Source organism: Camelus dromedarius, chromosome 2, assembly GCF_036321535.1.
Source record: "Camelus dromedarius isolate mCamDro1 chromosome 2, mCamDro1.pat, whole genome shotgun sequence".
Taxonomy (NCBI): domain Eukaryota; kingdom Metazoa; phylum Chordata; class Mammalia; order Artiodactyla; family Camelidae; genus Camelus; species Camelus dromedarius.
In genome coordinates this window covers 64985745-65000935 of record NC_087437.1, presented here as the reverse complement: position 1 = coordinate 65000935, position 15191 = coordinate 64985745, and the positions used below count along the sequence as shown (strand labels likewise).

The following is a 15191-nucleotide window of genomic DNA, read 5'->3' as shown; positions in this document are numbered from 1 at the left end:
TTTGATAAAGATTCAATGTCTTTTCTACTTAATGATGATTTGTTTGGGTTTATCATTTTTTCTGCTTCTTATTATCCATGTAAGTTTAAATGCCTATTAATGGTGGAGGATGGGAATTGAATCTAATTAATTCTTATTATAGAGAGCCCGAGCCATTACTGCAGACTTACCTGCATGATGTTGAAGGGTTAGGACCAAGACTAAGCTTGGTGGAAAGTCAACATTATGTGAGATTAGGCTCTGAAACCAACTTGTTACTTTGTTCTTGAATGTTGCCTCTTCAAAGTCTAAAGCCATTGATGATAACTAATTCCATTAAATCTCCTATTGTCCCTATGAAACAAATGGAGGACCTCTTAAGAGTGGGATAGAATTGTCCCTAATTACTGCTTTCCCTCATTCTAAATAGAGAAGTGTTATTCTTTGTGAAGTTTGACAGAGGAGGGTCTTAAGTCTCCTAATTTCTGATTTAATAACAATTTCCTTTTGCTAACCATTGTCATATTCAAATGACCTTTTGTCATTCACTCATTCATGGAGCAGATTTTTTTAATCCAGCACCAAGTGCTATGCAGATGTAAGAGCACAAATCTTGCTCTTAAGGAGTTTACTCTTTAGGAAGGGAGCTGGAAAATATGCAGTTAATTATTGCACAAGGTGAAATATGTTAAGTGCCCTAAGAAGGGGGGCAAAGTGCCAAGGAAATGTAGAGATGGAAGAGAGTGCTCCCTGCGGCCAGGCTCAAGAAAGGCTTCTGAAGACTAGGAAAAGAAGATAATAATATAGAGTGACTGGTATATGCTAGTGTTTAATAAATCTGGGTATATTACTATTATTTTTGTTATTATGACATAATGGATAGAAAAATCATCATAAACAAAGGTAGAGGTGGGAAAATGTAGTGTATTACAGAGAACAGTACAATGTGACTTAAGTAGGGGTAGAAGGAAGAATGTGTGAAGGGGAGTTCTAGGAAATACTTTGAAAAGCAATTGGGACCAAATTAGGTAGGCTTAGGGGGTTTAGATTGTATCTTTTAGAGTCTAGAATTTAGATTTAATTGTCTCTCCCTTTCCTCTACAGATCGCTTAGGAAAATGGCTGTTGGCATGATCCTAGCGTGCCTGGCATTTGCAGTTGCTGCAGCTGTAGAGATAAAAATTAATGTGAGTTCAGTAAATCTTAAGCTTCATGAGAGCAGGACCATGTCTATTTTGTTCACTCTTCTGACTTATTCAATCTTGATTCCCTGAGCCCTAGCACAGTACCTGTTTTAAAGAAGGTGCATGAGAAGTATTTGAGGCAAATGAGTGGATACAGGGGTAGAGCAGCAGTGCAAAATGAGGCCCACCTCCCACCTGAGTGATTCAGAATATATTGTCAAGGAATTTCCAAAACACCAATATCCAAGATATATAACCGTCTCTTTATTACCTTATGAGATACTGAAACAAATACCTTTTGGCTTATTGAATTGCTGCTATTGGGGAATGATGTATGAGGCCACAGTTGAGTCAAAAATCATGGAGTTTGTTACCTGACATCAGTGCCTGCTACATTAAGCTGGTGATTCCCCCTCCAAATTGCCTTTACAGTTTTCTAAGCCAAAAGCTCGTTAGAGGTAGAAAACTGTGTCCTCCTGATTAGATGAGCTAGGCTGTCAAGGTAGGACTGAGGTATGTGTTCTCATTGTATCTGAAGGGTTATTTATTGGTAATTCTGACATGTGTTCTCTGTCCTAAGGAAATGGCCCCACTCCAGCCAGATTCCCAAGAGATGTTCCTACAAGTCTTGAATCTGGCAGATGATGAGGTGAAGGTGACAGTGCTGGGAGATAAAAACAATTCTCTGTCAGCAGAGTCCATCAGACCCTTTCAGGTGATGTATGGACTTGAATGAATTAGAAACACATTCAGATTATGCACCAAGGTGGCAGTGTAATACTGCAGTTAAAAGCATGCTGTTGTGGAGTCAGACTTCCCCACGCCAATTCTGGTTCTACCACTCCTTAGCTATAGGACCCTGAACAAGTTATTTTTATCTCTAGTCTTCAGTTTTAGCATCTGTATAATGGCAATAATTTTTATGTCATAAGCTTCTGTAAAGATAAATATTATATGTAAAGTGCTTAGCATAGTATCTGGGACATTATAAGCTATCAATAGGTTGTAATGTGTATTAATATTTCAAACTGCCTCCTAATCACACATCCTCTGGAAGAATTTGGCTTGTATATTTTCACTACTATGCTATACATATTCTGAAATATTTATTTTAAAATATTTTTAAATAATAAAAGTAATATACATTTATTGTGAAAATTGGGGAGTATGTAGAAAGATTTAAAAACCACTTATAACTCCATCACCCAGAGATAACCATAGTTCACATTTTTGTATAAATACGTAAATAAACTAATTTTTTTAAAGTGCTGACTGTATGCTGTATCGACCTTGATTTCTTTCTTAACATTAATTGCATTATAAACATTTTTCCATGTCCTTAAATAAATTTTGAGAACCTAATTTTAATGGATACAAAATATTACATTCTGTGGATATACCACGGTTTAGTAAAATATTTCCTTGTAGGTATTTAAGGTTTTTTTTATTATTATACATAATTCTATAATGAACATCCTTACTCATAAATCTTCATACAAGCTTCTAATTACTCTTAGGGTATAGTCCTAGAAATAGAATTACTAAGTTAAAGGGTAATGGTGAAAGTATCTGATGAGGGCACCTGCCCTGGGATGCTATGAGATTGTGATGTCCAAGATAGGGTAGAAGTTGAGTGTGACAGGTTCTTCATTCTACAGAAAATGCCACACTATTCCAAACTCCACCTGAAGACAAAAAGCCAGAATTTCCACTTCCAACTGAAATATCAAAATTTGTCTGTCTACACTGAGCATTCCGTGGAGGAGAAAAAATGGTACAGTCTGATCATTCGAGAAGATGGAAAAAATATTTCTAGCATGATGGTAAGTTGAAGAATGGCCTAGTGTCCAAATTATCTTAAGAGTATGATGACTGGCTGATTAATATCTTACCAAGGATGTGCCTGATTATCAGATTTTCTGATTATCAGTTCCCTCTTTCAGCTGTAACTGATTTTTACTTCCCTCTCTTGTAGGTGAAGGATGCAGAAAACCAAACAACCAGTGGGATGACAGCTGTGAGGTTCGGATGTCAAGGAGACCCAGACCACTCTGTTCTCTTGAATCTTGGGTCTCTTCTAATCTGTGTGGCTTCACATGAAGAGGCCTTACATTCTACTTGTTTTGTGCAGGGATTCTCTCTCCTAGAATGTTAGGGGCATTGGTGTCAGAAGCCATTTCAGGACTGTGAGGGGCAAATAGGCTTGCTTTCTCATCTGATATTCAAAGATGACCCTGTATCTATGTATGCCCCCTGTGCTCTGGTATTTAAATCCCTTCTGCTGAATTTTATCTGCTCATCTTGCTGTCAGGAAAATAATTGAGTACTTTCTTCTCTGTGATCACCAGAGAGAAATTCAGAAGTGAGCAAATATTCGTCCCTTCATTGTTGGTAGTTCAATATCTTGTATAGTTACCATGTTTTTAAAACTTAAAATAAACCTATAGAGGCATCATGCTATAGTAAAGATAACATACTTGGAGTCAAAAGATTTGTTTTTGAATCTAGATAAGGCTAAAGGTCTCGTTAGACAGCCTGGAACAGTTGGAGAGATGGAGCCCTGAGAGGTCACCTGCTCTCTGTGGCAAGAATCTGACATGAAATAGATGCATGTGCCTGTGGCCATCAAGGTTAGATGGTTGCTGTTGAGAATAGTATTTTAGAGAACTTTAAATGAAAAATTAGAATTTCACTGATGGGTGGAATAGTCATAATCATTTGCTATTGAATATGCTTCAGAAAAAGTATACAAATCAAAAGAAGTAAGACAACAATGAGGACAGGACTTCCCTGGGTCAGAGAGCAATAGGAACCTCCAGAGGGATGAAAGGGGGCAATTTCTAGGTTAGTGCAGGGTGATCAGAAATCCAGGAATCAATATCAAGGATTCCAGAGGGAACTGCCCTTCTAATCCACATGGGTCAGGGACCAAGGCAAATGCTACCAAAAACCCAAACTGAGGAAGCAATTTAGGGGCACAGGTTCAAAAACTAGAAAGATGATTCTGGAAGAGTCCAGGGTTGTCTGCAGACGCCAAACAATGATAACTCAACCTACTGTGGCCTGAGAGTCTGAGTTTTGTGAAAGTCAAATCAGACTTCATTTGTAAGAGAATAAAGTATCAATTTTATGTAAATACCAGTATACATTTATATACACCTAATTATTTTTCTTAGTAGGGTCTCAGTTGATGAATTCCACTATTATAAGAGGGAGAGAAATTGGGTGCACCTAAGATGGGTTAGTGAGGGTACTCAGACTGCCGTGGGTGATCATGGTAGTGTCCATCCCAGCTTGAGATCAGGTGAGAATATGACAGATAAAAAGCTAATACCCAAGGAAAGAGAATGTGAGGGACAGCTAAGACTACTGATTACTTCTTATGTGTGAGTTCATTTATTCACCCAGTTAACAATATATATCATGTACCTTTTATGTGCCAGCCATTGTTCTAGGCACTAGAGATACAGTGGTAAACAAAACAAAAAAGGCCCCTGCCCTTTTACCACATGTCCCTGCTTGGGGGAGTTTGTCTGATCTGTAACAATGTCTCCACACTTAGGTTTGTTAACACTTTGCATGAAGAGGTCAACATCTCCCTCAGTACAGACACCTTCCTTAGTGTTGATGAAGACTACGGCGTGTCTGCTTACAGGACTGTGCGAAGAGGAGAGTAAGAGCATTACCCTTGTGGACATTTTACTTTTAGCAACAACTGTTTTCTAAGTGCTTTTTTTGCATATGGGTGGGAGGATTGGGTACATCTCAGCTAATTTTGAACATTACAGTCTCCTGCTCTTTCTCAACCCTTGCCCCTTTCCCTCAGTCTCACCTTTTTCGGCGCCAATACATTGAGGCCATGACTGCCGTGAAGGCCATACTGTATGGTTAACAAGGCCACCTCTGGGAGGTCTGCCAAATTTATTTTGGCTCCCTCCCCTGCCCTTTGGGAACTCCTACTGGCACCTCATCACTTCGAGCTTATCCTTTCAGGTTCACTGTTTTTTTTTTTTTTTTTTTATGCTGTTGCACTAATTCATAAGACCTAGAAGAGAAAAATTCAGATTTTGATGAGAAGACTTAAAAGTCTGAAGTTCACAAAAAAAAAAAAAAAAAAAAAAAAGGCAATTTGTGCCTTCTTCATTCAGGTTTAAGGTTAAAAAAAGAATACCAGACCAGGCACTGAAGAGCTCAGATCAGGGATAGAAAAACCTGGCATGACAATAATTTACTCTGAGACTCCTCTCTTCAAAGAGAAATGGTAGCTTCTCTGCTTGATTCACCATCAGTGGAGAGATGAAATCACTCTTTCCCCCAGAGGTGGGAGTGCTTTTCTAAATTGTAATGTTTATTCTAACCTAAACTTGTCCTGTTCCAGATATCCTGCGGTGCGCTGTAGAACAAAAGATGAGAACTTTTCACTCAATTTGGGTCTACTAGACTTCGGTGCAGCTTATCTGTTTGTTATCTCTAATGTAAGTAGCTCATGGCTACCCTCACCATCTCCTTCCGTATAACTGTATTTATATTTATATCTATACAACAGTATTTATACCATATATATATGTATCTATATCTATAGTCTATGTATATCTGCATCTGTATCTATACTGAGATACAAAGAAGATTCTGTGGCAAGACAGAATTACATACTTATTTCTAGTGTAAGGTGATAGGTTCTGTAGTGACTTTAGACTAAGGTCTCCATGTGGGATGTTAAAAGTGAACACATTGGCCACAGGCACAGGGGTCTTGGGGAATGGTAGACATATTTTATCACTAAATATGTTAGCTATGGGTTTTTCATAGATGTCATTTATCAGGTATCAGGTTAAATTCCCTTCTGTTTCTAGTTTGTTGAGGTGTTTGTTTGCTTTCCATGAAGGAGGGTGTTGAACTTTGTCAAGTGGTTTTTCTGTGTCTATTGAGATATTAGTGTGGTTTCCTATTGATATGGTATATTATATTAATTGATTTTCAGATATTAAACCAACCTAGATGTATGAGTTTTCTAGGGCTGCCGTAACAAAGTACACAAGCTGAGTAGCTTCAACAAGAGAAATTTATTCTCTTATAGTCATGAAGGGTTACAAGTCCAAGATTAAGTGTGGGTAGAGTTGGTTCCTTCTGAGAGCTATGAGGAAGAACCTGTTTGATTTAGCTTCCTTTAACTTCTAGTGGTTTTCTGGCAATTATTTGGTGTTTCTCTGGCACCCCAATCTCTGCCTTCATTCTCTCTTGTAGTTCTCCCTGTATGTTTGTCAATGTCTAAATTTCTCTTGTGAGAACACCAGTCATATTGGATTAGGGCCCACCCTAATGACCTCATTTTAACTTGACTAATTATATCTTCAGCAGCCCTGGTTCCAAATAAGATCACATTCTCAGGTGCTGTGGGATTAGGACTTCAACATTGAGTTTTAGGGGGACACAACTCAACCCATACCACTTGCATTCCTGGTGTTATTCCATTTTTTATTTATTCTGTCTCTCATATACTGCTCAAGAAACAGGCCATATGTATTGTTTCTGAATGCCAGGATCTAATATGTTATCTAGAGTAGAGGTCGTAAATTAGAGGCCTGGGGGCCCAGTTCCTCACGTAGCCCAGTATTCTTCATTCTGCAGTCTTGACCAAAATAGTCATTATTAATATTAATTGACAATATTTAAAATTCAAAAGATTTCACCTCAGAAGATGGATTCCAAACATTTCTTAAAAGCAAAATCAGAAGATTTTGTAACAGGTATTACCATGTCAGTTGGCTGGTGCTGTAGTGGCTGCACCCTTAGATGGGGCCTGTACCGTCCAGTTCACCATGGTCCCTCTCATTCCTATTCAGCCCACTTTGTTTACTCAATTACCTGCTTGTGGGTATTTGAGAATGTGGCTCTGGTTTAGAAGCTCAGGTCATGGTCTTCTCTTAGGCTAAGAAAACCCAAACATATGCCCAGGTATTGTTCACAATATGAACTAAAGCAACTTTGCTTTACATATTTTGAACACAGTGGCCCTTTGACTCAGAGAATCAAGGGCATTGGGCATCAAAGACTTTTGATTTCAAGGACTTTTGACCCTGATGTTTCAACTCTGCCACTTTTATCTCATGATATATCCAGATATTATACCTAATACCTAGAAACACCTACTACCTAATAACTTGGCTTTACTTCAGGAAAAATATATAATTTCAAAAATTTAATTCCATTTATAATAAGAAATATTAGTAGATATAATCTATATAAAATAAGACCAACTATAACTAAAAGCCTGCATATAGTAAATGTAATTTTAGACAAAAAAAGATTGTAGAATCATGTATACTTGGTAACATTAGTGACCAAAAAAGAGAACTTGAAAAAATTCTGACCAAAATTTTACAGAAAAATTGCACCTTTTTGACATAATTTGAATGTGTAAGATTTGAGTTCAAAAATAATGGCCAGTAAATAGAATTCAAAATAGCAGGTAGCATTTGATATGGATTTTTTAAAATTGATCAAGAAAATATTCAATGTAAGGGTTACCAAGAAAATAATCCATTCTGATAAAAGTAAATTTAATAAAATAAATATTTAATTAGAAAATGTTAGAAACAGTTTAATTGTACTTAGCTAGAAAATTGAACAAGGAGTTAAACTTTTCTTAAGTACATGCTTTCAGAAAAGTCATTGTGTTTGTATCATTCAGATGCTGTTTTACATTTAAAATGTTTACCAGGATCAAACTACCCAATAGGTCAAAATGGTGGGTATCCAAACTACAGTATCAAAATATTCTGCCATTTAAGGACTCTGCAGTAATGGTTTCTGATTGACTGAAGCCAGGTAAATGAGTGCAGGGTTACAAAATGAATTTCAGGAAACTGAAATTGTGTAGAAACTGCTTAATCTCTTGATGGTGGCAAAAGGGTGACAATACAAAGAGGGTATAGATATAAGGTCATAAAATGCTGTAGGCCAGGAATATTTACTTGAGACTGCTAACAAGCCCATTTCTTCTTTCCTTCACCAAGAGCACCAGTCAGGGTCCTCAGGCCTGGAAGATGGAATACATCCCAGCCAACAAAATGTCCATTGCATGGCAGCTACCACAATATGCCCTTGTTACAGCTGGGGAGGTCATGTTCTCTGTCACAGGACTTGAGTTCTCTTATTCTCAGGTAGGTTTTTGCAAGTGGAAAGTGGAGGGGGAGCTATTGCTCAGAAAACAGTTTTAATACTGGCACTGCCTTAGTTAGGTATGTGACCCTGGCCAAGACCTGCATATTTTTTGGCCTTCGATTCCTCATGATCCTGAACAGAGTGTAAGCTTGACTCCCAGGATCTTGGTAGGATGGATCCCTATGCTGTGTTCCCTGTGTCCGTGATCCAGCAAAGGATACTTTTTAACATGAAAAATAAGGGTTGTGGAGTCAAACTGCCCATGTTCAAATTTTGGCTGCACAACTGTTGTGTAACCTTGAGCAAGTGCATTGTCATCTCTCTAATGGTATTTTTCTTTATGTATAAAATAATACTAATAGGACTTATCTCAGGGTTGTAATGAAGATGATATGATATAATGAATTTAAATATTCAATTAAGAGCCCCATCTTATATTACTATTAACATTTTTACCATCCCATGAATCAATGTGACAGCTGAACTTACTGGGGGAAGTTCAAATCTGGAAGTTTTTGTGGGAGAAGTTTTCTGGATAGATGCATGCGGTTTGAGGAAGGAGTACTCACAAATCCGTATCCTCCCCAGGCTCCCTCTAGCATGAAGTCTGTACTCCAGGCAGCCTGGCTGCTGACAGTTGCAGTTGGGAATATCATCGTGCTTATTGTGGCCCAGTTCAGTGGCCTGGTACAGGTATGCATCTGATGGAAGCAGGAGCTCGTGACTACCCAAGGATTTCTGTCCAGCTTCCTTTTTCCCCTCTTCCCCCAACTCTCTGCCTCCTCATTCCCCACTCAGCCCTCTGACGTGGGATTAGATACACACAGACATTGCCAAGGAAATAGGCATATGTAAGTGGCAGTAGAGTCCATGTTGGGCCAACGTGAGGAGAGGCCAGTGAGTCCCGTTTTCTCCTACCAAACCTCTTCCTAAACTGGTGGCCTTGGGTCTCTGTCCCCAGTCTTCGTCCTATGAAGATATCTTTAGTGTCAGGTTCCCCATATTCTTCTCTTATATGTATTTCTTCCTGCAGTGGGCCGAATTCATTTTGTTTTCCTGCCTCCTGCTGGTGGTCTGCTTGATCTTCTCCATCATGGGCTACTACTATGTTCCTATAAAGCCAAAGGATATTCAGGGCTCAGCAGATAAGCAGATTCCTCATATCCAAGGGGACATGATCAACCTGGAGACCAAGAAGACAAAGCTCTAATGGCCCCCTGGACTCTGCCTAGACCCCAGTTCCGGGCTCTGGCCTTGGCCATTACCCATCTTCAACCTTTTTTCACTCCGATGTGGTTAGAAGAGAGAAGTAGAATCATATCTGGGCTGATCTCCTCCACTTTTCTCCCATGATAGAGGCATTTCTAGGCCACTTAGACTCCATGTCCCCCCGTCTATCAGTGAACTCAGTAAACCTTGTGTAGTGTTGCTGAAGCTGGCCTGGTATCTCCAAATGGCCAAGAAAAACACAAATGTCTAACTGAGGTTAGTCCCTGGTTATCAGAAGTATGTGGGAATTGATTTACCTGCCATTCAGAACTGGTGACACTACTTTTTGAAGTGCTGATTTAGGGGCAAAATTGCAAGATAACAGAGAAATGGTATTTCAATTTTCTTCATTACCATTGCAAGTGTTCTGTTTACAAGGACCTCAAGAATTGATATGTCTGGTATGATCTGGCCCAGGGGCTGGCTTGTCAGCTTATCCAGGTTTGATAAGACCTTAGTAAATGCTTCAGTACAGATAGTAGGAGACAAAATGACATTTTATTAACACACAGAAGATACATCTTTCTGATAATTACAGTATTTTATCTACTAACCCAAACACCCCCTTTTCAGTACTGACAGATCTTTGGAAACTAAATTAAAGATAGTAAACATGGTTCTGGAAAACAACAAGTATAAATTGTGCAAGTCCTGATGAGCCATTCTACAGTGTATAGTCTTCTTAGGGACTATGATGTTTCAGCCCTAGATTACGCCCTCCTGTGGACAATTGTGCAGGAACTAATTATAATTTTCCAACCCTGGCTTTTCAATGTTGTTGGGCCAGCTTTTTCTTTTTTTTCTTTCCTTCTTTTTTTTTTTAGAAACTCAAAACCATACATATTTATTCCCTCACCATCCTGGAGGCCACGAATCTGAAATCATTGTCACTGTGCCCAAATCAAGGGTGGGCAGGACCATACTCCCTCCAGACAGCTTTTTCTTATTATTATATCATCTTGCTTATTGCAACAAATATTTAATAACATTATTTTCATGAATACAACTCTTGTTTTTAGTAGTATTCCCTTCAGCCTCAAAGTAGTAGATCTGTTTTGGTAATTTTTACTTTTCTCATAATTTTAAAATGCCATTTCTTCATTTAGGCCTGGATTTCCCTGTTTATTAAAAAAAAAGTTATATTAATACTCTAGATTTGAGCTTCTAAAATGTCAATGCTCAATGAGGGTGAGGGGAATGGTCCCATATCAGGATTCTGCCAAAATCTGGGGGTTGAAGGAAGGAGTGGTAGAACACGAGGGGTTTTTGTTTGTGTTGGCGAGAAAAGTTGAGAAGTACTACCTTGCAAACAATGAATGAATCAGTGGACAGATATGGGAATATCATGACCCTACAGTGTATTTCTAGGGAAAAATGTTCTGTCCTAGACAGTCTCATTTCCATTGGTTTTGCTCCATTATTCTCATCTAGAACTGTGTTGAGTCAGTCTCCCATTGTAAACGTAATGAGAAAAGTTGCTCCAGTTTCCCAAGCTTTAATACTTTAGTTTTAGTTACCAAGTTTTCAGAAGTACTGAAGTGGCAGCACCACCATCCATTTTCCACAGATATCTTGATGTGAACCTGACCATACTTCTTTAGAAGATATTCTATTCATTTTTGAGCAGCTTTAACTCAATCCATTCTGTGAACTATTGTTTCAAGAGATCTTAACAGTGTTCTGTGAATAAAAGTTTCTATGGATAAATGAATTTTGGGAATGAAGCATATTATATCCTCTTCTTAACATTTGCATATTAAAGATTCTGAGAAATCCTGCAGTAAAGACACTTTGTTTCGCCTAACATGGCACATGTTCTGCAGAACACTGGCTTGGGAAAAACTGGTACACAATTCTTTATGTTGAACTAAAAGCTTCCTCTTTGAAATCTACCGTTGCTTCTTTCCTTCATGGCTAACAAGAATAAGCATAAACCCCTCTTTTATGTAGCAGACTTTTTGCTATTTGGGGAGAATTTTCATGTCACCTCCCCAGTCGAGTCAGTATTCATCAAGCTAAAGATTCTCAGTTCCTTTCATGGCCCCTCACAGGGCATATTCTAGTCTTTTGACCACTCTTTTTTTACCTCTTCTGAAAAATACCCTTTGCCTGAACTGCAAGCGTGGGTCAGAATCTCTCTTAATACGTGGTATCTGGAGCCAGATATGTACAACATTCCAGAAATGATCAGACCAGAAGAACTAGAACCTGCCTGTCTCCAAACAATGCACTTCTGTTAATGCAGCGTTAGGTAACTTTAGATGTTTTTGGCAACTACATCACAGTGAAGGCTTACATTTTAATCATATGGTTGGCTAAAACCTCATTTTTTTAAAGGAGAGTGATATTTTTATTCAAATACATCTTTGTGTTTCACTATAGGCCATTCATCGAGTTAGATATTGAAAAAACAAAGATGAATAACCTACTGTATCTGTGTGCAAATTTACCTCACTAATCTTGACTGACTGTTAAGATTTTAGAGAGTACAAAGGGCTTGAGGAAGTAATGATACACGGAGGAAGAGCAAGAAGGACTAGATGGCAGGACTGGAGTAAGCAAGGTGTGAAGTGGTGGAGGATGCGGGCAGAGGAAGCCAGGGGCCAGATCATGGGGGGCCTTGTGACAATGGTAAGACATTTTGATGTTATTCTAAGTAAGATGTGAAACCGTTGGAGGTTTAGACTATAGGAGTGGCATAATCTGGTTCTCTATTTAAGATCACTCTGGCTACTAAGTGGAGAACTGTCTGTAGACAGGAAAGAATGGAAGCAGGGAATCCAATTGGGAGATGCTTATAATAGTCCAGGAATAAAACGTGATTGTTATTTGGACAAGGTGGTAGCAGTGGAGGTAGGGAGAAGTGGTTTGACTTGGAATTTAAGGTAGGACTGACATGATTTGAGTATGGTTTGCATATATGGTTTGAAAGAAATCAATGTTGACCCTTTGATTTGGGGGCTTTAGTAATGAGAATGATGGTGCAATTTCCTGGGAGCAGAGAGACTAGGGTAAGAATTGGTTTAGAGTGTAAAGTAACTAAGAGTTTTGTGCATGTTGCCAATAAGGTATCCAATTAGAAATGTTGAGCTGGCAGTTTTATGAGTCTGAAGTTCAGATATGAGGCTGAAGCTGGACATGTAAATTTGAGAGTCATCAGCATTTAAATGGTATTTAAAGCCATGACACTGGAGGAGATGTTCTAGGAAGTGAATGTATGCAGAGAAGAGGTTCAAGGACTAGTCCTGGGGTTTTCCAACATTAAAAATCTGTAAGAGGAAGAAGATCCAGAAAAGGTGATGAGAATGGGTGATTTATGAAGTAAGAGGAAAACCAGGAGCATGTGATTTAATTATACATTCTTTATTACAATTAGACAAAACTAAAATGGAAAAAAAAATTCTTTGACCTAAAGGAAGCACATGTTCCTATTAGGAAACCTGGGTTCTGGTAATTCCTATGTAAGTTCTGCCCAAATCCTTTTGCCTCCACAATTTAATTTAATTTAATGGACCTTTTTTTTTTTTTTTTAAACCTGAAAGGCATATCAGAAGCTATGGGAGAAATAAATGGGTATGAATAAAAAGAGTCCCCTACTCTTAAGAAGTCTGCAGAAGGAAGATAAGGCATGTACCTCAATAACTATCATCTAAATAAAAATGAGCGTAATTGTTTAGCATCTTACTTTTCACATGCATTATTTCAGACTTTCTCTGATTCTCGAAACATATCAAGCTTGAACCTGCCTTAGGATCTTCGCATTGTGTGGAAAGTTCTTCCCCAGATCTTGGCTGGCATTTTCTGTCACTCAGTTCTTAATATGTCACCTCTACATCACCTGACCTTTCAATTTGAGATAGTCATCTAGCATATCATGTATAAATATGAATTTCTGAGGACACAAGAGTTAGTTCAGTCAGCAAATATCTATTGAGCTCTTGCTATGTCCCCAATGTGCTATATGCATGAAAGACGTAAAAATAAATGTAACACAGTTCTTGCCATCAATGAACACATAACTTCTCAGTTTTCAGATTTTTTTCTTCAAAAACTTTATGTCTTCCTAATTGTAGTATCTGACTCTCAGTCTTATTCTGGCTTATCTTCTGCAATCACTTTTGGCATCTTCCACATCCATAGACATAAACATTAATATCAAGGTTCACAATTCTTTAACCCCTTTTTAATGCCAATGATCTCCATTTTATCTAGGTGAGGTCTTTTCTGATGCACTACTGGGATACACATGATTGCTCCAGTCTCTCAACCTAACTAGTGGTCTGTGTGTTATTTTGTAGAAGATAGTTATCATTTTCTATGTTGTAGCACAGGTATGTTGTGTTGTTTTATTTCCTCTGCTCAGCTGCAGGATCCTGTGAGTTGCATTTTCATCAGTTTAAAATACTTTCTAATTTCCTTTGTGATTTCTTCTTTAACGTATGGGTTATTTATAAGTATTGCTTAATTTTCATACATTTCAAGATAGTCTAAATTATCCTTTCATTATCGATGTCTACCTTAATTCCACTGGAGTCAGAGAATATATTCTGAATGAAATGAAATTGGTTGAGGCTTGTATAGAGGCCAGTATATGATCCAGTTCGGTTTTGGTAAACAGTACATGTACACCTGAAAAAATACACATTCTGTCCTGTCAGATGCTATACTCTACAAATATCAGAGCAATTGTCTCTGCTGTGATTGTAGATTTGTCTACTTTTAATTTTGTTTTATATATTTTGAAGCTATGTTGTATTACATGTGGATTTATAATTATTATATTATTTACAGTGAATTGGTTATTTTATTATTATGTCATGTCCTTCTTTATCTCTGCTAAAGCTTCTTGCCTTAAAATCCACCCTGTCTGATACTAATATAGTTAAATCAGTTTTCTTTTGGTTAACATTTGCATGGGATATTTTTTCCCATCCTTTTACCTTCTATCTTTCTTTGGCTTTATATTTAACATGTGTCTCTTATAGGTACCATATGCTTTAAAAAAAAATCCAATCTAAGTCTTTCAGTTGAATATTTAGTCTGTTCATATTTAGTAATATAATTATTGGTATATTTAGATTTTGTCTTCCATTTTGTTTGTTTTCTGTTTAATTAGCCTGTTTAATATCTCTTTTGCTTTCCTTTTCTGCCTCCTTTTTGAGTTATCAAATATTTTTTGTTCCATTTCCCCTACTATTGGCTTTTTTTTGGTTATGTACATTCTTTTTTAAAAAATGTATTTAGTGATTACCCTTCAGATTATTACATACACCCTGGGCTTCTTATAGTAAATACACATGATTAATTTAACTACTGCCCTGGCAATTCTTGGATTTTAGAGCATTATAATTCCATTTATTCTTTTCTTTTTGTATTGTTTTTATGGATTTTAATTCTACATATATTTTGGACCCCGCAAAACAATATTACTATCATTGCATATGCTCAATATTCATTTAGATTTATTCATGTATTTACTCTTTCTCTTTTCATTCCTTCCTGCATTTCCATGCTTTTATCTGAGATAATTTTCATTCTTCCTGAAGAACTCTTTAGTTTTTCTTTTAGTGCAATTTCTTTGGGAATGCATTCTCAT

At 37.6% G+C, this 15191-nt stretch overlaps 1 protein-coding gene across 2 annotated transcripts in view; it reads left to right on the top strand.

Annotated features, from left to right (window-relative positions):
* The window catches only part of SLC15A2 (solute carrier family 15 member 2), a 31468-nt gene extending 20162 nt beyond the window's left edge, over positions 1-11306 (top strand). The window contains exons 14-22 of one of the 2 annotated variants that reach the window (XM_010981547.3): positions 1084-1165; positions 1743-1877; positions 2821-2985; positions 3138-3184; positions 4725-4835; positions 5541-5637; positions 8179-8325; positions 8915-9019; positions 9360-11306. In XM_010981547.3, coding sequence (XP_010979849.2) covers positions 1084-1165; positions 1743-1877; positions 2821-2985; positions 3138-3184; positions 4725-4835; positions 5541-5637; positions 8179-8325; positions 8915-9019; positions 9360-9536 — 1066 coding nt within the window. In that variant the 3' untranslated portion in view covers positions 9537-11306. The remainder of the gene's footprint in view (positions 1-1083; positions 1166-1742; positions 1878-2820; positions 2986-3137; positions 3185-4724; positions 4836-5540; positions 5638-8178; positions 8326-8914; positions 9020-9359) is intronic. The other variant, XM_064494694.1, reaches the window with a different exon arrangement.
* Positions 11307-15191: the final 3885 nt, after the last annotated feature.